The sequence below is a fragment of the Panthera tigris genome, chromosome C1 (assembly GCF_018350195.1).
Source record: "Panthera tigris isolate Pti1 chromosome C1, P.tigris_Pti1_mat1.1, whole genome shotgun sequence".
Classification (NCBI taxonomy): Eukaryota; Metazoa; Chordata; class Mammalia; order Carnivora; family Felidae; genus Panthera; species Panthera tigris.
In genome coordinates, this window is record NC_056667.1 from 10995307 (window position 1) to 11020838 (window position 25532).

The 25532-nt window shown below is 48.5% G+C and overlaps 1 protein-coding gene across 11 annotated transcripts in view; it reads left to right on the forward strand.

The window, feature by feature from the left end:
* FHAD1 (forkhead associated phosphopeptide binding domain 1) overlaps nucleotides 1-25532 on the forward strand; it is a 133294-nt gene that overhangs the window by 18899 nt on the left and 88863 nt on the right. For 10 of the 11 annotated variants that reach the window (XR_006221068.1, XR_006221069.1, XM_042996055.1 and 7 more), the window contains exons 3-5: nucleotides 5146-5352; nucleotides 13675-13942; nucleotides 22694-22803. Coding sequence is in view for 9 of the 11 variants with exons in the window: in XM_042996055.1 (XP_042851989.1) it covers nucleotides 5146-5352; nucleotides 13675-13942; nucleotides 22694-22803 (585 nt within the window). In the remaining 2 variants the exon portion in view is untranslated. Of the gene's footprint in view, nucleotides 1-5145; nucleotides 5353-13674; nucleotides 13943-19497; nucleotides 19627-22693; nucleotides 22804-25532 lie in introns of those variants that run through there. The other variant, XM_042996061.1, reaches the window with a different exon arrangement.

Consider the following 25532-nt stretch of genomic DNA (forward strand, 5'->3'; position numbering starts at 1 on the left):
GCGCATTTCTTTTCATCACTGACTTTTATTTCATTGTGTGGATGTACCACAGTTTGCTTACCCATTCGCCTTTTAAAAGACATCTTGGTGGCTTCAGTTTTAGGGATAAGGATGCGATAAACATGTGTCCAAAGTAAATGAGTCTTAAAATTCAACAATAAGGAAACAAACAACCCAATTTAAAACTGGGCGAAAGATATGAACAGACACCTTACCCAAGAAGATCTACAGATGGCAATAAGCTTATGAAAAGATTCTGACCATCATGTATCATTTAAGGAATTGCAAATAAACGCAGGCTATCTTTTCATTTATTTGGATCTTCTTTGATTTTTTTCATCAATATTTTACAGTTTTCTTCATATATATCTTTACATATTCTGTTAGACTTCTACCTAAGTCTGTCTGTCTGGTCTTTCACTCTTTCTTAATCTATCTTCCTTCCTTCCTTCCTTCCTTCCTTCCTTCCTTCCTTCCTTCCTTTCTTCCCTCCTTCCTCCCTCCCTTTCTTTCTTTCTTTTTTTCTTTTTTCTTTTCTTTTCTTTTCTTTTCTTTTCTTTTCTTTTCTTTTCTTTCTGCTGCTAATGTAAATGGTGTTGTGTTTTTCACTTCCGATTCCAGTTGTTCATTTCTGGTATATAGGAAAGCAACTGACTTTTGTATATTAATTTTGTATCCTACAACCTTGCTATAATTGCTTACTAGTTCTAGGAGTGTTTTTGTTGACTCATGGGGATTTTCTACATAGGCAGTCATGTCATCTGCAAATAGAGACAGTTTTATTTCTTCCTTTCCAATCTGTATACCTTTTATTTCCTTTTCTTGTCTTATTGCCTGTCCTGGCTAGGACACAGTACCGTGTTAAAAAAGAAGTGTGAAAGAGGACATCCTTGTCCTGTTCCTGATCTTAATGAGAAGGTTTCTAGTTTCTCACCATTAAGTATGATGTTAGCTTTAGGGTTTTTGTAGATGTTATTTATCAAGTTGAGGAAGTTCCCCTCTATTCCTAATTTGCCACAAGTGTGTGTGTGTGTGTGTGTGTGTGTGTGTGTGTGTGTGTGTGTAATCACAAATGGATGTTGGATTTTGTCAAATGCTCTTTCTTCACGGGGCTGTGCTCATGTGGCTTTTCTTCTCTAGCCTATTGAGGTGATGGACAGCATTAATTGATTTTCTTTATTTTTTAATTTTTTTTAACGTTTTTATTTATTTTTGAGACAGGGAGAGACAGAGCATGAACAGGGGAGGGTCAGAGAGAGGGAGACACAGAATCTGAAACAGGCTCCAGGCTCTGAGCTGTCAGCACAGAGCCCGACGCGGGGCTCGAACTCATGGACCACGAGATCGTGACCTGAGCCAAAGTCGGCGGCTTAACCGACTGAGCCACCCAGGCGCCCCTCATTAATTGATTTTCAAATGCTGAACCAGCCTTGCTTACCTGAAATGAATCCCACTCGCTTGTGGTGTATACATTGTTGGATTGGATTTGCTAATATTTCGTTGAGGATGTTTCATCTGTGTTCATGAGAGATACTGGTCTGAAGTTGTCCCTTCTTGTAATATCTTTATCTGGTTTTGGTATTAGACTAATGTCCTCACAGAATGAGTTAGGAAGTGTTTCTTCTGCTTCGATTTTCTGAAAGAGGTTGTAGACAACTGGTATCATTTTTTCCTTAAGTGTTTGATGGAATTCACCAGTGAACCCATCTGAACCTGGTGCTGTCTGTACCAGGAACCAGGTGCTTTCTGGAAAGTTATTCATTACTGATTAAAATTCTTTAATAGATATGGGCCTATTCCGATTATTTATTTCTCCTTGTATGAGTTTTGGTACCTTGTATCTTTCAAGGAGTTGGTCAGCTTCGTCTAAGTTATCAAATTTGTGGGCATAGAATTGTTTATAATATCCCTTTGTTATCTTTAATATTTATGTGATCAGTAGTGAACCTCTCTCTTTCATTTCTGGTTTTAGTAACTTGTACCCTCTCTCTTGTTCTTGGTTAGCCTGCTAGAGGCTTGTCAATTTTACTGATCTTTTCAAAGAATCAACTTTTGGTTTCACTGATGTTTCTCTATTATTTTCCTACTTTTTATTTCATTCATTTCTGTCTGAATTTTTGCTTCATTTCTTCTGTTTGGGTTAGGCTTTCCCAAGGTGAAAGCTTAGATTATTGATTTAAAGTCTTTCTTCTTTCCCAATGTATGCATTCCATGCTATAAACTTCCCTCTTAGCCCTGCTTTCACTGAATCCCACAAATTCTGATAAGTTGTATTTTCATTTGCATTTACTTTCATTTCACTTAGGTAATTTTTTTTTAATTTTTCTCGGGGCTTCTCCTTGACCCACAGGCTGTTTAGAAGTGTGTCGTTTAATCTCCAAATATTTTGTCATTTTCAGTTATTTTTCTGCTATTGATTTCTAGTCTGATTCCATTGTAGGCTGAAGGCATGCTGTGTAGGATTTCTGTCCTTTTCAATTTGTTATGGTTTGTGGCCCAGAATGGGGTCTATCTTGGGGAACGTTCCATGTGAGTGTGAGAACAACGTGCATTTTGTTGTTGTTTGGTGAAATTGTCTGTACCTGTCAATTAGATCTAATTGATTAACGGTGTTGTTCAGTTCAGCTTTATCCTTACTAACTTTCTGCCTGCTGGATCTGTCCATTACTGAAACAGGAATGTTGAAGTCTCTAACTCTCATAATGAATTTGTCTATTTCTCCTTGAACCTCTATCAGTTTTTGCCTCATTTATTCTGATGCTTCATTGTTAGGCACATACAATTAAGGATTGTTATGTCTTCTTGGAGAACTGACTCCTTTATCATCATATCCTTGTATCTTCTCTTTATCCCTGAGAATACTCCTGGCTCTGAAGTCTTTTCCGTCTGAAATTAATATAGTTACTCCTGCTTTCTTTCTGCATTTCAATATTTTGAGTGCCCAAGTGTATGATAAAAATTTGCAAAGTGAGTAAGAACACAGACATTTGAACCAAGCAAATCCGAGTAGAAGCCAGGGTAGTCAAGCTGGGTAACTCTGCACAAATGTAATCATTCTGTGCCTCAGTTTCCTTATCTACAAAATAGAGAACTATCCCTTTGGGCTGTTGTGTAGATGAAATGGATAATGCAGGAGAGCGCTTAGCACATTTCCTGGCATGTAATGTTTAATTAATATAGTCTATTAATACAAGCTGTTGTATTGTTATATAACAGCATAACATAAGCAATTAGTCTATTATTGATACAAGTGACTGGTTATTATTGCATTTTGAGGCTTCACTGTCAATTTCTAAATGCAAGTACTCTTCGTATGAAAGTTGGATGAGGCACTCCAGGAGGACACATTTAAATGTTTATTTATTTATTTTGAGAGAGAGAGAGAGAGAGAGAGAGAAAACACACAGGTGCATCCAAGCAGGGGAGGGGCAGACAGAGAAGAGAGAATCCCATGCAGGCTCCACAGTGTCAGCACAGAGCCCCATGCGGGGCTTGATCTCACGAACCGTGAGATCATGACCGGAGCCGAAATCAAGAGTTGGACGCTCAACCGACTGAACCACCCACGCGCCCCACGAGAAGATAAATTTAGAAAATAATTGCAAAGTCGCAGGCTGAAGTGGATGTCTCATAGGCAGTGTCCTGAAAAGAGAAAGGCTTCACATATGCCCTGCAGCCACAGTCCAGAGCCCCACGACCAGGGGAATATGGTATTTCCTTCTGGCCACTGGGCCCTGCTTGGTCTTCTGATCAAAGCGAAATTACAGCAGAGCCTTCTGCCCTCCACTGCCAATTCACAGACACACCGTCTGGGGTCCCTCTCTTTTTGGAAATGTAATCACACCACGCCTCCTATTAAAAAGTAGATCATTGGGGCACGTGGGTGGCTCGGTGAGTCAAGTGTCCAACTCTGGATCCCAGCTCAGGTCTTGATCTCAGCCATGAGCTCAAGCCCCGCAGTGGGCTCCACGCTGGGCATGAAGCCTACTTACAAAAAAAAAAAAAAAAAAAAAAATCATCTTCGATTAGATAAATTCTGAGTAGCTTTTAAGAAGCAATAGAAATAGCTAATCACATGGGACAATCTTCATTGCACACCAAGGTTTTCTAAAGGTGGTTATAAAACTAGGTGATGTGCTGTGATCTCAATTTTCTTTCAACTTTTTCACAAGATTGTAAGCACAGACAGAAGACTAGAAGGATGTTCACGGCGCCTGGCTCTGGGGGGATGGGAGCCTAGGTGATTTTCATGTCTTCTTTGTGCTTTTTTCCGGTTCTCATTTTCTGTAATATTTTTTGAAATGTTATTTTTTTAATGAGTTGAACACAAAATTAATGAACGCCAATCATTAGGAACACCCCCCCCCCTCCCCCGTTTAACTCTATGTACTTTATCCCATGAACTTGGTGTTTTCCTTACAGGAAGGTGGACAGTTGTCACTTGCCAAGTGACCTTTCTGGTTTGGGTTTGGGGCCATTTTTGCTTTCTGTCCTGCCGTTCGGGAAGACCAAAAGCATACCTATGTGGGGTCAGGGATATAGAAAGTGGCCGATTCCCTGGCCAGACACGTGCTCATCCAGACTCCACAGAGTTCCCTTTGCCTCCGTGCTGCCGGATCCCCAGCCAACAACTTGGGCACCTGCTCTGGGGTCTGGAGTCAGAGAGAAGACATACCCCAGCCCCACCAGACACTATCCACGTGACCTTGGCCGGGTCGCTATCTTCCCTGACTCTACCTGTCATCATTTTTATTTATTTATTTTTTTTATTTTTAAATTTTTTTTTTAACGTTTATTTGTTTTTGAGCCAGAGAGAGACAGAGCATGAACAGGGGAGGGGCAGAGAGAGAGGGAGACACAGAATCTGAAACAGGCTCCAGGCTCTGAGCGGTCAGCACAGAGCCCGACGCGGGGCTCGAACTCACGGGCCCTGAGATAATGACCTGAGCCGAAGTCGGACGCTTAACTGACCGAGCCACCCAGGCGCTCCACCTGTCATCATTTTTAAATGAGGGCTGTGGTGACCAGCCAGCCAGGCGAGGCGCCTAGCACCTTCTGATACCCAGTGCTCAGCAGTAAATGTGAGGGGCCCCTGCCGTTTATTCTTGTTTTCTTGGTTACAGCCGCCTTCCTTATGTATTTCAGTCTCCTGACATCGACAACCATCATGCGCTCATTGAATATAATGAGGCCGAGGACAGCTTTGTTCTCCAGGACTTCAATTCCAGAAACGGCACCTTCGTCAACGAGTGCCACATTCAGAATGTGGCCGTGAAGCTGCTACCGGGAGACATCCTGAGATTTGGGTCTGGAGGGCTGACCTACGAACTGGTCATCGAAAACCCATCCTCGGTGAGTCCAGACCCCTGTGCGTCCAAAGGGTGGTCCTTGTCCGCCGCGCGCCCCTCGGGTTTCACGCCATGCACACCAGTGACCCTGATGGACTGGACCCGGCAAGGTTCACACCTATCCCGGTGGATCCTGGCGGGGCGTGAGTCCTCGCGCCCTCTTCTGGGCATTTCCTGGAATGACATGTAAATTTTGCACCGTGGCAAACCCAGGACTAAGCGTAGCGTTTTGCTGAAAATGCAAAGCTTGATCAGGGCAGATGGAAGGCAGGATGCGCTTTTGAAAACTCAGAGATGGATGCTTCTTTTTAGGCAGATCAGCCGTCTGCAGCTTCCTCGCTCTGTGCCCCCCGAGCAGGGTTCTTTCTAAGCCTGGGTCTCGGGCTTGCCAGCACGGCCTGGCATCGATCTGGCTGTAGAGCCCGAAAGTCAGCGTCCGCCCGGAGCAGACACTCAACGCATAGCAGCTGTTCTTATGCCCCTGATCAGAAATGTCCCCGGGGTCCTGACCCAGAACGTGGCCCCGGTTTAAGCCAAATGTAATACAGAACTTCCCCATTAAACCTCAGTCACGAGGAACGTGCTGTTTACCAGAGAGGTGGGATGGGGGCAGGAGGAGGGGGTTAGCAACACGGGCTTTGATCAGGATCCCAGCTCTGCCACTTGCATACTTTTGTGTGCTCTTGAGCGAGCCACCGGACCCCTCAGAACCTCTGTTTCCTCACCTACAGAATGGGGCCAATGGCAGCAGTGACCTTGCAGGCTCATCTTGAGGGTTGAGATGATTATAATCGTAAAACTAGCACAGCGTCCATTCCCAGTGAGCACGGAATGAATCTCTGCCATGCGTGTCCCAGAGAGATGGTGCATTTATCTTACCACCCCCAAGAATGCTACGTTGAGTCAGACCTCCAAGGCTTAAAATCCTTTCGGGGACAAGGCCAAGTATAAATAAATTAAATTCAGAGGATCTACACAGAATCCTGGGGTTTTGAGCCCTCAGGCAGCCCTAAATATGCACCCCAGGCAGATCAACAGGATCCCTCAGGCTGCAGGAGCCACGATGTCACATCCATCACCTTTGGCTTTGAAGATGGGGGACAGATTTTTCTGCTACTGCACAGCTGCCTTATCCCCCTTAGATCATTAAAGTGTGTTTGCTCATGGACCGTACCGGGGTCCTGTGGCAGCACCGAGGAGGGGCTCCCGACCCGGAAGGTGTTGACCTGATCAAGTGTTCAACGTGGGCTCCAAGGACCCCCCAGTACTTCAAACCCTGTGGGGAGCAGACCAAGCATGCAGATCCCTGGGCCTCACCCAGGCCCAAGGACTCGTACTTAAGGTTGACAGATGGGGCGCCTGGGTGGCTCAGTTGGTTAAGCGTCAGCTTCACCTCAGGTCATGATCTCACGGTTTGTGAGTTCGAGCCCTGCGTCGGGCTCTGTGCTGACAGCTCAGAGCCTGGAGTCTGCTTCGGATTCTGTGTCTCCCTCTCTCTCTCTGCCCCTCTGCCACTCATGCTCTCTCTTTGTCTCTCAAAAATAAATTAAAAAGTTAAAAAAACTTCTTTAAAAAGATTGACAGATAAAATACAGGACACCCAGCTAAATCTGAACTGCAGATAAACGCCAAATAATTGTTTAGTATAAGTATATCCCAAATATTGCAAAAGGCCACTTATGCTTAAAAAAAATTATTTGTTGTTTATCTGAAATTCAGAGTTAATTGGACACACTGTATTTTATTTAGGTTTTTAAAAATTTTTTTTAACATTTACTTATTTTTGAGACAGAGAGAGACTGAGCACGAATGGGGGGAGGGTCAGAGAGAGAGGGAGACACAGAATCCAGAGCAGGCTCCAGGCTCTGAGCTGTCAGCCCAGAGCCCGACGTGGGGCCCGAACTCACGGACCGCAAGACCATAACCTGAGCCGAAGTCAGACGCTTAACCGACTGAGCCACCCAGGCGCCCCTAGATTTTTTTAAATCTATATATTTATGTTAAATCTGGCAACCCTCCCCAGCCTCCCTGGGAACGGGGTGTGCACTGGGGAATATGCGTTCTCACAAGCTCCCTGGTGATTCCGACGTGCCCCCAACACAAGGAAAACCTAAATTTGGAACGCCTCCTCTAAAGCATTTACAGATTGTTTCAGGAACCAAAGAAAACAGAGTCTCAAACGCCAAGCCTATAAACCCAAGTCTGTGAAGCGTGAGTCAATGTTTGTCAAACACGTGTGATTGATTATAAGAATGTATTTGGAATGTCCCATAAAATTACAGGTTCCCAGGCCCCCCGCCTGGGAGATTCTCATTCTGTGGCTTGCCAGTAGGGGACAGGGGGACAGACGACATCTGCCTGCTTTCACACAAAGGTATTTATGGAAATGTTATTTATAGGGACACAAAAATTGAAAGCTAGCTATCCATCAAAAGGGGACGTCATTTTAAAAAGTACAAGGAGTTCTTCGTATATGGAAAACTGTGCTGCTTTTTTTTTTTTTAGACACTTTATTTATTTTTAAGAGTGTGCAAGCTGGGGAGGGGCAGAGAGAGGAGAGAGAGGGGATCCCGAGGAGGCTCCGCAAGGTCAGCGTGGAGCCCTGTGTTCCACGAACTCACGAACCGCGAGGTTATATGACCTGAGCCGAGATCGAGGTGGGGCACTTAACTGACGGAGCCCCCCGGGCGCCCCTGTGCCGCTTTTTAAAAACCGGTTTTTGGAGACAGACTGACAGGCAAGAAAGCTGCAGGTGTTTAAAGGATGTAACTTGATCGACTTTGACTTAGGCGTGTGCCAGACGGACCACCATCAAGGCAGTGAGCAAACTCATCACCCCCAAAGGGTTCCTCGTGACCACGTTTGCTTGCCTGCTTTTAACAGCTTCCTCGAATATAACTTGCACCACACACACCTCACCCGTTTGTACGTGTGCCGTTCGGTGTTTGCACGTTTACGGGGTTCCGTAGCCGTCCCTACCACCCGCTTCCAGAACCTTTCCATCCATTTCTGTCACCCTCCCCCAAACCTTGGAGGCACTTCGTTATTTTTGTTCGTTTTTCATTTTTAGATTTTAAAGTGGTGGCAAAATACCGAAAACATTTACCGTCTGAACCTCTTGTGAGCATATAGTTCTGTCACTGCACTCACACTGCTGTACAGCCATCTCCAGAACGTTCTCCCTCTTCCCAATCCGAAACCCGGTGCCCGTTACGTGAAAGCTCCCTCCCTCTTCCTTGCTCCCCCAGCCGCCACTCTTTCTGTCTCTGTGAACTTGACCGCTCCGGGCCCCTCACAGAAGTGGAATCTCACAGTGTTTGTCCGTTGGTGACCTTCTCCCTTCACTTACAGAGTGTAATGTCCTCACGGTCCATCCGTGTTGTAGCAAGTGTCAGAACTCTCCTCTTTTTTTTAAAAATTTTTTCATGTTTATTTATTTTTGAGAGAGAGAGAGAATGGGGGAGGGGCAGAGAGAGGGAGACACAGAATCCGAAGCAGGCTCCAGGCTCTGAGCCGTCAGCACAGAGCCCGACGTGGGGCTCGAACCCACGAACCGTCAAGATCGTGACCTGAGCCGAAGTTGGACCCTTAACCGACTGAGCCACACAGGTGCCCTGCATTGTTAACATTTTCTCCAGAACCTTCTTCAGTGTGGACAGTTGACAACACAAAACAGATCAAGCTCTGATTTACAGTGTTTGCTATTTCTGTGGTGTAAATACTCCCACCATGGCCAATCTCAAGAGACCAGGGAAACATCACTGAATACAGAGATACAGGGAGACGTGAGGTAGCACGCACATGTAGGGTTAAATCACCTCAAGAGCATGGAGAGCAGTAAAATAATGTAATATAATTCGGAAGGGTGAGTGTTAACTATGTTACTTTTGTTTCTACTATCGTTTAATTGTAAGTTCATATCATTTAATTTTTATTAATGGCTTCTCATCAACCAGCTCACAAAATTCCTGGGCATTTAATACCTGGCTCTCATGGGGGGCACCAGGGTGGCTCAGTTAGTTAAGCATCCGATGTCGGCTCAGGACATGATCTCACGGTCCGTGAGTTGGAGCCCCGTGTCGGGCTCTGTGCTGACAGCCCAGAGCCTGGAGTCTGCTTCGGATTCTGTGTCTCCCTCTCCCTCTGCCCTTCTCTGTCTCTCTCTCAAAAACAAAGAAACATTTTTTTAAATAAAAACAAAGAACTGGCTCTCATGAGCTGGTAGCAGGTAGCCCCAGCACGCCTCTCGTGCAGCAGGCATTCCCCGGTCCTGCCTGGATGAAGACCGGGGTCTTCTGGGCTGCTTCCCACACTCGGCACGTACCACGTGAATAACACCACCAAAGAGTTATCAGTGTTCCTAGAAAACCCCGATTCCAAGCAGCGCATGCAACGTCTTGTGGTTTTCACACCGTCTCTTTCTTCCTTTCTTTTTTGTAACTTAGAAAATTTCCTATTCCCTGTTAACCGATCATCTAAGACCCTTCTGTGAGCATGGAAAGCAGTTATAAAAAAAAATCATGACTTCAAACAAGCTCGAAGCTGTAAGAGCCCAGGTGTTAGAGTCAAACAGCATCATCGCTTCCCGGCTGTGGGACCTTGGGCAAGTCACTTACCCTCTCTGAGCTTCAGTTTCTTAATCCACAACATGGGGGCAAAAATGCCTCCCCCACCTCTGGGATTGTTCTGGCAACTAGATGAGAGCACAACACAGTCTCTGGCACCCGGGTGCCTTCCTGACGTGGTGGCTCATCGCCGGAGAAATATCGGCAATTACAAACAGCAGAGCACGTGACAGGCTCTCCAAGGGCAAAGTCGGCCTCACCGTCTGCCCAGCCTCCGCGGCGTCCTAGCAGCGTGTGTGGGTCTTGGAGGCACGCAATATGCAAACTCCCTTGATTATTTTAGGGTGTCCCATTCCACATGCACCCCTTACAGGGCTAAAAGCACACACTGGAAAGATAACATAAAGAACAAGTAGATAATCTGAAAAATTGGGTTATGTTTTCTTGAGTAAATTATTGACGGGTGTTTGTTCAAGCTGATACAAATTCAGTAGCGGGTGTGGCCTGGCTAATCCAGGTGGTTGACAACCTGCTATTTTAAAGACAGTGTGGAAGAAATCAGGAGTGTAACATATGCTCCCTGAAAAACAACAACAACAAAAAACATGCAACATACCATATGGTCAGAGAAAAGGGAAAAGGGAAAGAAAAAAGGCATTAGCGTGTATTTTTAAACTCACATTTCTAAAAACAGACTTCTTGATAACTGACCTTGACCCCAAGCTCGGGGTACATTTTAATGTGAGCACAGCCCAGAACTAGCTTTTAACGTGAGTCCTTTTCTTGTGTTTGTTTTACCCCTGCCTGTTTCCTTATGTACTGGCAGCGATTTCTGAGAAAACCTTGACCTTGCTTATTATAGAGCAAGCATGCAAACCAGAGAAAATCAACTTTTACCTTCCAACTAAAGCCACCCTCAACCAACAAGCTTGAGAAAGAAAACAAAAAGCCTTATAATTTTTAATTTTATTTTTGAATCCGAAAAGCCAAATGGAGGCTTTCGTGCATGTATATGTCCCTGGCTCCTTCCCCCTTAGGGACCCTATCATTAGGGCTCTGGGCTGCAAGTGACAGAAACCAGCTCTAGCCGGCCTCACTGGGGCTGAAAAGCTCAGGGTACCGAGCCAGCCAGGGCTCAAAGCCAGCTCCCCACGTGCAGCGCCACGTTCACAGCAGCCATCATCACTGTAGCCAGTGACGATGGGAACCCAAGTGCCCCAAAATGGCTAAACAAAATGGGGTGAATTCTGACACCTGCTACAACGCGCGTGAACCTTGAGGACACAATGCTCAGTGAAATCAGCCAGTCGCCCAAAGACAAAGGCGGTACAGGTACAGTTCCACTTGCCTGAGGTCCCCAGAGGAGTCAAATTCAGAGACAGAAAGCGGAATGGTGGGTGCCAGGGGCTGGGGGAGGGGGAAGGGGGTGGTGGTGTTTAATGGGGACAGAGTTTCCGTTCTGTAAGATGGAAACCTTCTGAAGATGTGTCTCCCAGCCACGTGAGTGTCCTTGGCACTCCCGACCCGTACGCTTAAAAACGGTTAAGATGCAAATGTGGCGTTACGTGTGATTTACCACGATTAAAGCAACAGCGGCTTCTAGCTCCCCACGCCTCGGCTCCGCTCCCTCAGGCAGGCTACATTGTCAAGTCCGCAGACCACTCCAGACCCTGGTGTCCGGCCACGGGCTCCCTGGGTCCCTTCGGCTCTGATTGGATCACACGCCTCACCGCTGAACCAATCACTGAGGCCGGGGAATGTGATTGGCTGAGTGCTTAGCCCCACCCACAAGCTGCTCAGCGATTGGGCGGGGGATTCCCCAGACGCTCCAAAAGACCTGAGTGGCGTCTGGGCGGCCCCCTGGGGAAGTGGATGGTATTGGACGTGCCGGACGGGCTCACTCCCGCTGGCACCCTTGCCGTTAGTTAGCGGTGAGCGTATGACCTGCGGATCCCAGCACAAAAGGGGAGTTCTTCCACGCCTCCCAGCAACCTCCAGATTTGTTTTTTAGCACATTAGAATTTACCCCTTCTCGCCTTTGGCCCATGGCCAGTGAATATTTATTTAACTGGTGGGAAAATGTTATAGGAATAATTGAGGCAAGACAGACCCTCCGAGGTGGGGAGGAGACAGGATGGATGGGGAACTTAGTGCAGGGCAGGAGCGGGACACCCTGGCCCTGGGGAATAACGAAAGGAAGAAAGCACAGGTGGAGAGGCTGAGATGTTGACACTGGAGAGAAACTGGAAAAGTGCGCGGAAGAAACAGAGCCCTGGAACACTGCCAAGTCCGTTCCTGAAGCAGGTTTAAAGTGGGCCAGTGTCATTATGAATGATGGGCCAGATGTCCTCAGACAGTTGGAGCTTGGAGCTTGATATCCCCGAACGCTGTCCTCACGGACTCCAAGAAAACGTCTTCAGAGAGAACGCACAGGATCTTTGACTTGCTGGGGAAAGTCTAGAGCCTGAACGAATGGAGAATCTTCCTCTTAAATCTAACTGAAGCTGTAGGAAGTTCTATGAGTAGGTGCTCATATTTGGAAGTGTCTCTCTCTCTCTCTCTCACTATGTGTCTCTGAGTTCATATTCTCTCCCGTCTACAGGAGACACATGAGCTCCAGGCAGGGGGGAATAGATGTGTGGCCCTACATAGTGGCAAACCTTTGAACTCAGTGTGTTTTTTTCTGCCAAGAGAATTGGAGTGGGGGAGGTGAGACAGAGACAGGGGTCATCAGACCTCATTCCCAACTCCCTCCCCACCACTACCTGAGCCTGGGTAAATTCATTAACCTCACCATGCCTCGTTTGTAATATAGGAGTCGTTTTGTAATATAGGAGTTCTGCTCGGCAGGACTATCGTGAGAAATAGATAAGGAAGGAACAATAAATGATGGCACACCCCAATGTTACGGTTGAACCACTAGGCCCAGGGAGAAACCACCACTGAAGCGTTAAACCCAGGCAGAAGCCAGGTGTCGCATCCCTCAGCACGTGTCTGTCCACGATTAGATGGGGTTGGGTGTGCTTCCCATATAAAGTAGCCGCAGGCCTCTTCCAAGGGTCAGATGATGAAACAATCCCTCGGTAGACGTTTATGGAGCATTTCCCAAGAGTCGGGTGTGGTACATGTTGAGGATCAAAGGTTAATGAGACAGGCGAGGTCCCTGCCATCCCAGAGCTCTTGGCTTCAGAGGGGCAGATGGCATTAGAAGTGCCCAACAGATACAGAGTGTGGATGGAAGGCAGGCTGGGGGTCCTGAAGAGCCCCGGTGTGAATCTCAGGGATTTGTTCATTCATTCTTTCAAGCAGTATTGGAGGGCCTGCTCTGTATGTGCCAGGCATTATTCTAGGTGCTGAGGACACAGGGGTGAGCAAGATAGACAGCCCTTATCCTCTTGGAGGTGACGTTCTACCAGCTCAGAGGCTCACCAGCAAATCTAGGATCTTGGAAAGTCACAAGGTCTCGCTCAGCCTCAGTCTCGTGACAGAGTGTTGGGTGTATCAAACAGGGTGATGCCTGTGACCCTTTCGGCCGCATGAAGGCTGTCCCCAGGAACTGGTGGTGTGATGGTGCAATGTGACCCACAGTGGGGCCTGCCATCCCAAACTTGGGGATGGTCTGGCGGGGGGCGGGGAGGTGCTTCCTTGGGGAAGTGACTTAGAAGCTGAGCCCTAGGGCAGCAATTATATGGCTGGGACAAAGGTGGAGACCACTCCCAGCTGATCGGAACCTCCTCTGACTCTCTTCTCTGCCCCTGCAGGTCTCCTCCCCATGGATGAGTGGCCCAGTACCTTGGCCAAGACCACAGCCACCTGCGGCCACACAGCAGTCGCAACAGTCCCCCCCACCTCTGCAGATGCCCTTCCCCCTGGGGATCCGGCCAGCACCAGTGCAGAAGAGCTGGTCCCAGGGGGTTCCCAGGCCCACCATGGTCCCTCCTGCCTGTCACAAGCGGCCCATGAGCGCCGGAGGGAAGATGTTCTCCTTTGTGATGGATGGCATCCACAGGCCTCCCATCATCAAGCAAGGTATTCGCTGGCGCTTCCAGTGGTGGTTTTGGGGATGGCCTTATAGCCACGCGGGTGGGTCTCGGTTTTTGCTTATTTTTTCCGATTCTGAAAGTAGAACATAGTCAATTATGGAAACCTCGGGGATAAACAGAAAGTAAGAAAACAGTTAAAGATCCTTTGTCACCCTCACCACCCAGCACCCCCTGTTGACTTTCTGGGGCCTGACCCTCCAGACTTTGTGCTCTGCACAAATGCACACATCGGTACCCCTGTGGCGAGCATGCGGGCATGGGTGTGTGTCAGTCTGTGTGTGTGTGTGTGTGTGTATCTGAATACATAGCAGGCTGTAAACTTACAGCTTTGACTCAGATGTGCAGAAATATGGGCAGCCGAAATGCCCCTCACCCACAATAGCCTTAGGAGCTTTTAAATATTTTATTACCATTTCACAGATGACAGGAGGCTGAGGCTCATTGAGGAAAATTACATCCCAGACGTGACATATTCAATCTAGTCTGATCTAACATTTTTCAGTCCGATTAAGGCTAGTTAGCTCGGTGACTATCATTCACAGCCTGGTCACTTTGGGGACCAATCTTCACAGTTTCCTTCCCTCACCCTCTTCCCCTGAAGGCTTCATGACATTTGGGGAGGGGACTTCCTATCTGTCACTATCCTCTTGGCCTCTCCGGCAGAGTAGCCAGCTTGACTTGACTTAGTCCTTGGCATGACCCCGGTTTCCTCCATGCCTGTGATGTGAAGATCCCATTCTCTGTCCTCTGGGTCCCCAGGTCTCTCTGTGGCTCCACACCCTCGCCTGGTGTCACTCAAGACCATTCACCTGATCACCTCCCTCAGCCATTCAAATAATAGTTATTGTTGTGAAATATACAAACTGAGGAGTAAATGAAATGCAGTTATATTCACCACTATCATCATCATTATCATCATCAAATGAACCCTTGTGGACCATCAACATCAAATGAAGTCGAGAAATTACTCAGCCATTTCCCCCTTTCATTTTAATATGAAAATTTTCAAACATACTGCAAAGTAAAAAGAATTTTACAGAGACCCTCCCACCTAATTCCACCATTAACGTTTTGCTGTACTCTCTACTGCATATCTGTCTATCCATCCCTCTATTCATTCATTAATCCATCTTTGATGCATTTCAAAATAAATTTCACACGTCTGTAGCCTTCTTCCTAAATATTTCAACAGTGTTTGTCTTTTTGATGTAAAAATTAACATGCGGTGTATATGTTATCAATTGCTACATGACAGATTCTCCCAAAACTTAATGGCCCAAGGGGCTGCCTGGGTGGTTCAATTGGTTAAGCCTCTGATTCTCGATTTCGGCTCAGGTCATGATCTCACAGTCGTGAGATCGAGCCCCATGTTGGGCTCTACGCTGAGCGTGGAGCCTGCTTAAGATTCTCTCCCTCCCTCTCCCTCTACCCCTCCCCTGCTTGCACACATGCTCTCTCGCTCTCTCTCAAAAAAAAAAAAACCAAAAAAACAGAAACAAAACACTGTAGTGGCCTAAAGCAAAATAAAACAAAACAAAAAAACCCAAACTAAAACAAAAACAAAAAACCCAGACGTGGGTTTTTTATCTGATACTCTTTTTGTGGGTCAGGACTTTGGGAGCAGCTTAGCAGGGTGGCTGTAGCTCAGGGTCTCTCATAAGACTGCAGGTAAGCTGTCAGCCAGGGCTGCAGTCATCTGAAGGTTTGACTGGGGCTGGAGAATCTGCTTCCAGGATGGCGCACTCACATAGCTATTGGCAGGAGGCCCCAGTTCCTCACCACACGGACCTATCCAGAGAACTGCTGGAATGTCCTCCTGAAATGGCAGTTGGCTCTTCCTGAAAAGGTGGCCCAAGAGAGCAAGATGGAAACCACAACATCTCTTAGGACCAAGCCTCGGAAGCCGCTATGTCATTTTTGCAATACCCTGCTGGTTACACAGGTCAGCTCTGTCTAGTGTGGATAAGACTCCCCATGGCCCTGAATACCAGGAGGTGAGACCTCCTGGCAGCCCTGTCTTGGAGACTGGCTACCACAGTCTGTCTTCTGGTCCTCAATGATTCACCACCTCTCACTTGCACAACTCCCTCACCCTCTCCCAAGCGCTCCCCCCCGCCCAGGGTCTCATCCCATTCCAGCATCAGTCTAAATTCCAGAAGCTCATCATCTAAATCAAGTCCAGGTACAGACGGAGCTCACTGGGTGTAGCTCCTTAAGCTCAGGTTCTTACATACCATTGCCAGCAATCTGAAGACTGTGAACTGAAGACATGGGTTGTCTGTCCCTCGTACACCCAACGTAGTCTGGTGGGACAGAGTTTATGGACATGCCTTCTTTTCAAAAGGGGAAAAACAAGAAACACACAGGAGTCCTTGGCCCAAAGCAATTCTGAAATCCAGCCAGGAAAAAGTTGGAAGTTCCTTTATTAGGACTTAGACCTATTCTTGCCCAGAAATGACCCTTCATGGCTCTTGCCTCTGCCCTCTGGTTCCTTGGTTTGGCCCTCTGAGTCCTCCTGCCTTTTCCATGAGAGGTATCACATTTGCAGCTGTGCAATTTTATAGTCTGCTACCTGCCTATAGATGCATGGGGGTCATAGGCTTCTCTTGCTTTTGTGGGTCTCCATCTCCGTCAGTCCACACTGGTAGCGTTCCTTCTTGGGGTTCACCCTAGTAGGCAAAAGCCTTCTTGACACAAACCCTCCTCTGCCTTGGGCTTCTGCCGAGAATGGGAGGGACAGCCCTTCTTAGAAGCCCTGGGTTTTTCCCGAATCATTCCCTGACACACCAGCTTGGATCTCTCCGCTTTCTTGACAAAGGATATTACAGTCTTACACTCAGCTTCATCTTTGGAGCGTGCTCTCCTGAGAGTGCCCTTGATTTGGTCTTTGCCCAACCCACATCTCACATTTCATTTGCCATCTGGAGAGGGAGGGAATTTTCAAGTCCTATCAAGTCCCAGCTCCTTGTGGTTCAACAGTCCCCCTGTTGGCCTCTCTCCCCTCCTGCAGTTCATGGTAAGTGCCAGGAAGAGGGCAGGTGGCACCTTCCAGCACTCTGCCTGGGCTCCATCACCCAGTTCATTAGGAACATCTTCTGCTTTCCGCATCACCACAGGCAATGTGTTCTAAAACTTCTTATAAGGGATCCTTATAAGAAGAGAGAGAGAGAGAGACACCAGGGATGCCTGCACATGGAGGAAAGGCCATGTGAAGACACAGAATGAAGGTAGCCATCTACAAGACAAGAAGAGAGGCCTCAGGAGAAACCAACCCTGATGCCACCTTGATCTTGGACTTCAGCCTCCAGACTATGAGAAATATAATTCCACTGTTTAAGCTGCCCAGTCTGTGCTCTTTTGTTATGGCAGCTGAGCTGATGATTGCAAAGTCCATCCACTATTGGAGAGGACAATCCAAAGATGTGAATACCAGGAGATAAGAACCATTGGCGCCATCTTGGAGGCTGGCCACCACACAACGAAAAGCACCCAGTCCAAATCCTAAAGACACCCACACGCTGATAATTAAGGCACCCACATGCTGTCCCTGGTGAGGACTGATAATTATCTGACAAGCACCAGGAGAGCCAGATGGCTGTGAAAATATTGAAGCAACTTCTCTCCCATTTGGCAAATAGCCACCGCTTAAAACTTCTTAAAGTGTCTCTGTTCCCCCATCCCTGCCATCCCACTGTCCCAGCCATCCCATCCCTCCTTTGGGGTTCTCCCCACTGGGACCTCCAAATGATCCAGCAACTAGAGGGTTTGTTTTGAACTGAGTTAAACCAGTTGGGTCGTACATGGCCCTTGGGGTCTCTCCTCGATAGGTATTAGGAGCCAGTAAAGACATTTGAGACAGGTGACAGGAAACCACTCCAGCACCTCCCTGCCTGGGTGCAAGGAAAGCAAGTCTCAGATAAATTCTACCCCATGCAGACTTCTAGTAAACATAGCAAAGGGATGTCAAACATCATTCAGCCTATTCTGTAGGTTTGATGAAGTCTGGACTCTGTCCTTTAAGGGCTCCGACCATCACCTAGTAGAAAAGCTCATTCAAGGCCGCCATGACAGGGGCACAGAGGCATCCGGAGTTACTCCCAGAGATGGCATTAGACAGCAGAGATCTAAACCAGGACTGGACACGGGACCCTCCCTGAGTGGGGGCACAAGGACAGGGCTCCCCAGTACTTCAGCCGACCGGCAGGCATACCTTCCTGCATCTGCCCTTTGGGAGCCTGTTTCTAACATAAAGCATACAAGGGTAATAGGCCACCCTTTTTACCAACTAAAAACCTATTTCTGGCCTCTGGTTTGCTAATTAGGAAAGCCTCCGGTGTCGCCTGCCTCTGGACTGTGGCCTGTGCAGTGTAATGCTGCCCAGCCACCCCAAGCGTGGGGACTCCTGACTGGGGCAACTGACTGCCCCTAGGCTGAAAAGTAAACAACTTGCACATATATAGCATCAAACAGAGAGTCTGCTGAATATTGAAAAACTAAGCCACAGGCCTTGTGACCATCAGTAATGTGACACAGGGGTCTCCAGAATCCGGCTGGATGTTATACTCAAAGCCTTTGCTGTAGAATTAGTGTGTGTGTGTGTGTGTGTGTGTGTGTGTGTGTGTGTGTGTGTGTGTGTGTCTCACTTCTCCTGTATTCCTTTAAAAAAAAAAAACCCAGTTATAGATGTTGGCAGGAAAGGAGAGATCAAGTGAAGTAGGAGAACAAAAGGGAGAATGTTCCAGTCAAGTGCTTTCAGATGTGATAGCCACCAGCCACACGTGGATTGAGCTAACGTGGCTAATGTGACTGAGGAAGTATATGTTTAATTTCCACTAATTTAAATTTCAAAACCGACACCTGATTCAGTTTTTGGAAGGTTTTAAGTACGCCTGGAACATCCTGAGTATGCAAATCTGCTTCAACTGCAAGTTTTTGTGAAGCCCAAATACAGATCAAGTCTTCCCATTGAAAATTTAGCTTCCAAGTTAAGATGCACTGGATTTCAAAGACATAGTGCCCCAAAGAAACAGAGTGGAAAATGTCTCTATCTTTTTGGTCTTGATTATGTGTTGAAATGATAGTGGGCTTTTTTCTAACGTACGGGGTTAAATCTGTTATCAAAATTAATTTCATCGTTTTACCCTTCTAATGGAATTAATACCAGAAAATTTTAAATTGCCTTATATGTATAGCTCGCATTATTTTTCTATCAGACAGCACTGCACTAGACAGTTAAGTTAGGATCCAACGGCTCAGGGCCCAAGAGGGTGGGGTGGGGGGGAGTGAGCTTTGAACACAAATTTTCTAATCGTGAACTTGGTTGGGGGATGTTGGGGGGCGGAGAACAGGCAGCTGCTGGAACCAGCGAGCGGCGTTCCCCCCCAAGCCCTTCTCTTGCCCCTTATTGTGTTGGGCACGCGCCCCTCCCCCAGCCCGTCGCGGCAGGGCCTCGCGGAGTTCCCCAGGGAGGAAGCCGGAAGTGCCTGACAGAGACAAGGAGCCGCCATCTTGGTGCTTTGGGCCCTGGGCGCGGGGCCTGCGCCCCCCACGCGGAATGCTGACGGGTCGTGGGAGGCACGTTCCCGGGAGCGGTGTGAGCCCAGAGCACCCAGCAGGGCCCCCTCCCTGTCCACAGAGCGGCAGGCCCCCACCATGGTGACAGGAAACCAAGTAAGTGGGTGGGGAGCTTGCTTTTCTCGACTCTTTCCAGGGAGACCAACTCGTCCCGGTTTGTCTGGGTCTTTCCCGGCCTTGGTGCTGAAAGTCCCGCCGTCCCAGGAAGCCCCGCAGCCCCTGGGCAACCAGGGCAGCTGGTCTCTTTACCGGTTTCATCAGGCAGCTGCTAAACCTCCGTCTTGTGACTCCTCCAATCCAGTCCTTGGCAGTCACTTGCCAAGGAGACAACGTGCGGAAGGGCTCCTCGTTGACGGGGTCTGTCACGGTGAACCAGCTCCCAAGCTCCTCGTTCACGGCCTCGTTCCCACGTTCGCCACTCCGCAGTGTGCTGCTCCTGGAACCAGACCGGCGGGGTCGGACCCGACTGCCCCCTTGCCGGATGCGTGGCCTCCGTCTCTCTGCACCTGGGCTTCTCAACCGGGGGCGCTGAAGCAGCACCTGCCTCACTGCGTTTTTGTGAGCTCTAGCGTTTTCGTAGGCAAAGCACTGGTGCCGCAGAAGGCAACAAGCCTGCTGTGAGTTCTTGGTTATGAGCGGGCTGGGCCCTGAGCTTTTGTTACCCTGCAACGCCTTCCCGGTCCGTAAGTGCACAACAGAATTGAGACAGGCGCGGGTTCGCACGGGAGCTCGGCCTCCTTCAAGCCCTGTGAGCTTGGGCAGAGGATTTCCCTCTCTGTGCCCGTTTACACATCTGTCAGATGGCAGCAGTAAGTTCGTCTCAAGGGGCGCAGACTGAGACGTGGTCCCCAACCTCACGGAACTTACCATTCAGTCGGGGAGACGGACGTTAGCGAGAGGATCACAGAACGACGTCTATCAAATGGTAACCGCGACAACACCCGACAGCCGAGGTGCCCGGTACCCTGTGAGCTCATAACTACAAGGACCCGACTTAGTTGGGGGATCAGGAGGGTATCCCCGGAAAGGTAGGCGACCTTTACCCCGAAGTGCAAAGGCGAGGGAACAGCATTCCAGGTGGAAGGTGAGTGCCGAGGCTGGAGTGCAAGGAGTCGGTCGGCGTGGCTGAAGAGTGAGCTCCCAGAGGAGGAACGTGGAGACCCTGTAAAAAGAGCACGGGAAGCGGTGGCCGGTGTTACCCCGGGACGGGACGTGACCCAAGGTCCAGCTACACCAGGAGGCGTCTGACTTCGGAAAGGTTTGCCTCCACAGGGAGACCAGCTTGGGCACAACTGAGAAGGCTTTTGCTCCTTCCCTCTTGGAAGAGTTTTGCTTGGCCAATTTGTTTTGTTGCCTGTAAGGAACAGATAAGAAATCCAGCCCGCCCCAAGGTAGAACGAGGACATCGCTGGGATCCCAGCCCGTTCTGGTGCAGGAGCCCAGGCCCCTTTCCTTCTGCGCGGCGAGGGATACTGTGGCCGCAGCCGCTCATCCAACGCCCAAGGCCATGTGCTCCTCCGGGCCTTTGACTATGTCCACTCGTGCTTCTGGAGTCCACAGACACGTTCAAGACCTGGGTGGGGCAGAAAATCACTGGCCCTGAAATGCATGAATACAAAATGCAGAATCAAAGCGAATGAATGATTAAATAAAATGCCCACAAACATGACGGTGTGTACTTCCTTCATTGTCAGTGTTAACATTCATTAACGTTTTGTGACCTTTGGAAACAATTGGTTCAATTTCTCACCTCACGAGAAGCCAAGGATGTGCGGCGATTGCCCAGAAGTCAGTCAGGTGGAGATTTAAAACACCATTTAAAGCCAAATGATCTCAAAAGCAGAAATCCAGAAGTCTTTTCAAAAGTTTCTACGCTGAAAAAAAATTTAATCGGTGTTCGTGTGAGTGGATTGTGTGCAGAGTGGGACCTCCACACATAATGATGCCAGCACTCCAGAAAGTCATGAAAAACCCTTGTAATATTGGGGGGCGGGGGATAAGGAAAAATCAGGAAAACCTAAACATCTATGAAATGGATCCTGGTTAAAAAAATATGTTTGGCACACTTGTATAATGGACTACAATGCCACCATTAAAAAGAACATAGTATAGGAGTGCCTGAGTGGCTCAGGCAGTTGAGCATCTGACTTTGGCTCGGGTCATGATCTCATGGGTTGTGAGTTCAAGCCCCAACTCGGGCTGGCTGTTGTCAGTGGGAGCCAGCTTCGGATCCGCTGTCCCCTCTCTCTCTCTCTCTGCGCCTCCCTTGCTGGCGCTCACACTCTCTCTCTCAAAAAAATAAATAAATAAACATTTAAAAATATAATTAAAAAAACACAGTATAAGGGAATTAAAAGGCACAAACTCCTAGTTACATTAAAAAAAAGAAAAAGGAATGTGTCATAGCTATAGATAGTGACGTGGGAAGATGTTTTTGTCCATTGTGAGGTGAAAAAATGAGCTAGATAAAAATCTCTGCAACAGAAATCCATTCTTTTAAAGATATAATTGCAATAAAAAATAGCTGGCATTTAGTGCTGAATGTTAAGGTAATGCTCAGGGGTAGGAAACTTTCTCTGTAATGAGAAACTTTTTCTGTTAATATTTGAGACTTTGTGGGCTCTATGGTTTCTGTCACAGCTACTCCACTCTGCCTTCGTGGCTGGAAAGCTGCCATAGACAGTATATAAGTGAATGACTGCAGCTGTTGTTTCAATAAAACTTTATTTACAAAAACAGCTGGATGGCCAGTTTGTCCCTAGGTCCGTGGTTTGCCAGCCCCTGCTGTACATCATTACCTCATTTAATCCTCAGAGTGCCCTTTATAACAGAGACTAACATGTGAGTGATATAACCAAGGCTTGGCGAGAGTAAATGGCCTGCCCCAGGTCATCGGCTCCTACGTGGCTTAGCGGAAAGCCTAGAAAGAGACACACCAAAGCCAACCGGCCTGGTTAACACCGCGACCTGGGATGAGGCAGCTCTGTCCCTTTCTCATACTCCTGTCAACGCGTGTTCGCCGTTGCTCAGTGAGCGTACGCGTCGCTTTGTAATTTTCTAGTAACGGGGGAAAAGACTATGAGGTTAGTCTGAAAATAGCCTCCCAGACCTTAGGGACCCTCACCATGTTAAGGTAACGCTCTCTGTTGATCTTGTGTGTTAGTGTGGACCAACGCTGTGGAACTGTCGGAACCGTCAGTGGCCGAGGGGATTCCCGAGGCAGGACCTTCCGGGGAGATTTATGCGGACCAGGACTCAGACCAGCAGGATAAGGTGAGGGGTCCTGTGCACCTGACGTTCAGTTAGCTCATGAATCTTCACCGTCTTCAAAAGAGATTGCACCCCCCTCACTTTACCGATGGGGGAGCTGAAGCTCAGAGAGGTTAAGTCACTTGCCCAAGGTCACGCCGTGTGAGGGGCAGAGCTGGGATTCAACCCCAGGTCGGGTTAACCTGGAAGCTGGTACTCCTGACTCCCACACGGTAGCTGCTTGGTCAGCCACGAGTGGTGGGACACGGGTGGGGAGCACACGTCTCCCGGCGGGAAGGCGTGAGCACTGCTGCCGAGGCCTGAGCGAAGACGGGTTGGCTGAAGAACCAGAGAGGTTTAGAATGAAATGGGAATGCGGGCCAGAACCGGTGAATTCAAGCCACCCTGGGAAGGAGCCAGGTTGATGTCTCCCTGCATAGACATAACCCTGAAATTATCCTGAAAGAGGCAGTCCTGCATTATCTTGCTTTCCCGGGCCTGAGCCTGCAGCAATTTTCCAAGTTTGTGAGGAGCAGAACCACTTGGGGTCCTGGTTAGGCGTGGGAATCTGTGACGTCAAGTGGCAGGTGTCCGGGGACCAGACTTTGGAAGCGTTGCAGAGAGGCAAGAAGCCAGGCGCAGATGCTGTCATCAATTCTCTATTGCTGTGTACGAGCCACAACAAAACTTAGTGGCTTAAAACAGTAATGTATTGGGCTCCTGGGCTGGTCTCCCTGAGACCCTTGATCTCAGGGTCGTGAGTTCAAGCGCCATGTTGGGTGTGGAGCCTACTCAAACCGCCCCTCCCCCCGCCACACACACACGCACGCACACACACACCAGAAAAAACCAGCAGTTTGTTACTTCCCAGCACCTACAGGTTGACCTGGAATGTTCTTTGGCTGGTGTCCCCTGGCTTCGCTCATGCCACTGTAGTCAGCCAGCCCTTGGCCCAGCCAGTGGTCTGGGATGGCCTCTTCTCCACGTCCGGGACCTCAGCCAGCATGCCTGGCAGGCTGGGCATCTCTCTGCACATGGTTTAGTATCCGGGGCTCCTTTACAGCACGGCAGCCCCGGGCTTCCCGGAGGGCCGGAGCAGAAGCTCTACGGCCTTTTAAGAACTTGCCTGAAGATCGCTCTCCATCTTTTCGGCCACATTCCCTTGGTCAAAGCAAGACACGGGCCCAGCCCTCATTCGTTCGGGGCAGTAGATTCTGCTGCTTTGCTGGCAGAAGCTGCAAAGCATCTGTAGCCGGTTTTCAATCCATCCCAGTTTTACGCTGGAAATATTATGCAACCAGATTTATAATGTTTTCTATTTATAAGCCATTTACGCCCTGACTTCCCAGAACTCCTTCAAATGAAAGTGCCAATAAACAAATCAGCTGAAGCAACCAAAACAAAACAAAACAAAAAGCATTTATTGCCTCATCTTCTTGAAAACTTAAAAGCCTACCAGTTTCAGGCATGGCTAGATGTACAGGAGCTTAAGTAAGATCACCAGAACATTCCCTACTACTGATCTCTCCCTTCTGTTTCCCTCGGAGTTTGGCTTTCTAACGGCACGCTGGCTTCATGTGTTGGAAAAGACCAACTCAGGCAAACAAGCCTCTAAGTTTAAAGCTCGTGATCCAAGAGGAGGCAAGATGCTCTCCCTCGGTAACAGATGCGCCAAGTCTCTGAGAAAGCCCTGATTGGCCAGCTTGGGTCACGTGCACATGGGAGGCAGGACAGGAAGGAGCCGGGCACATGATTGACGGCCCTACCAAGACCACAGGGAAGGGGGCGTGTTTTCTCAAGGAAGAGAGGGGGGCTCTCACCGGGGGAGGGGGGTCTTGTTCTCAAAGAAAGGCAGAGGCTGCATGTGTACACCACACCCTGCAGGCTTCTTGGTGCTCCAGAGCCCAGCACAGGGCCTGGCGCGTAGTAGCTGCTCAATAAATGTTTGTTGCATAAACGATAAGCGCCCGGCTGACCTTAATTGGGTGGAACAGACGCGGCTGCCCAGGTGTTTCATGCCATCCCTTGAAACTTCGCTGCAACCGTTTGCAGGGATTCAGAGAAAGGCCCTTGGCAGCAACTGGCAATGTCAGAGAGGCTTCCTCAAGTCGGAAACCCTGTCCTTCCTTGGGCCAGGGAGCTGGCAGGGCGTGAGGCTGACTGGGTAGCGAGGTCCCCAGGAAATGAGCTGGCCTACAAAAAAGCCGTTTCCCCTCTTCCGACCAATGGAAAATGGCGGGAAGAGCAGGGCCTATTTAAAAGCAGAAATTCTGCAGCTCCATGTGCAAATACACCTGAGGACTTGTTTTTCAGATTTTCTGACGCTGTCTTGATGACTTCTGGTGAGAAGTTTGGGGCTTATTTTCTTTTCCTTTGGGGGAAAAGCCTAACACAGTCTTTGGCTGCAGAGTCTTCTCTTTCGGAGACGTGGAGAACTGGGGCAATTACACCTGGGGGTAAAGTCAGCTGGCAGTTGTTTCCAAGTTTACCGACCCCAAGTTTACACGAGCCCACACAGATAAATCACCACTCCTGTCTCGTTTACTTTACAGGCTCGGTTACCTGGAGTACATTTCTCCGTGAATAACGCAAAGAGGCAGGATGTACCAGAAGGGAGGAGAGGAGAAAGAAATATTTCAGGACGTATTCAAGTTTTTAAGTTAAAAAATAGCCCTCATTATAGGCAGCGTGTGGTCAAATAGAATGTCGTTTTCCTAACGACCTTTCCTAGGTCCCCACCGTGCTAGGCTGAA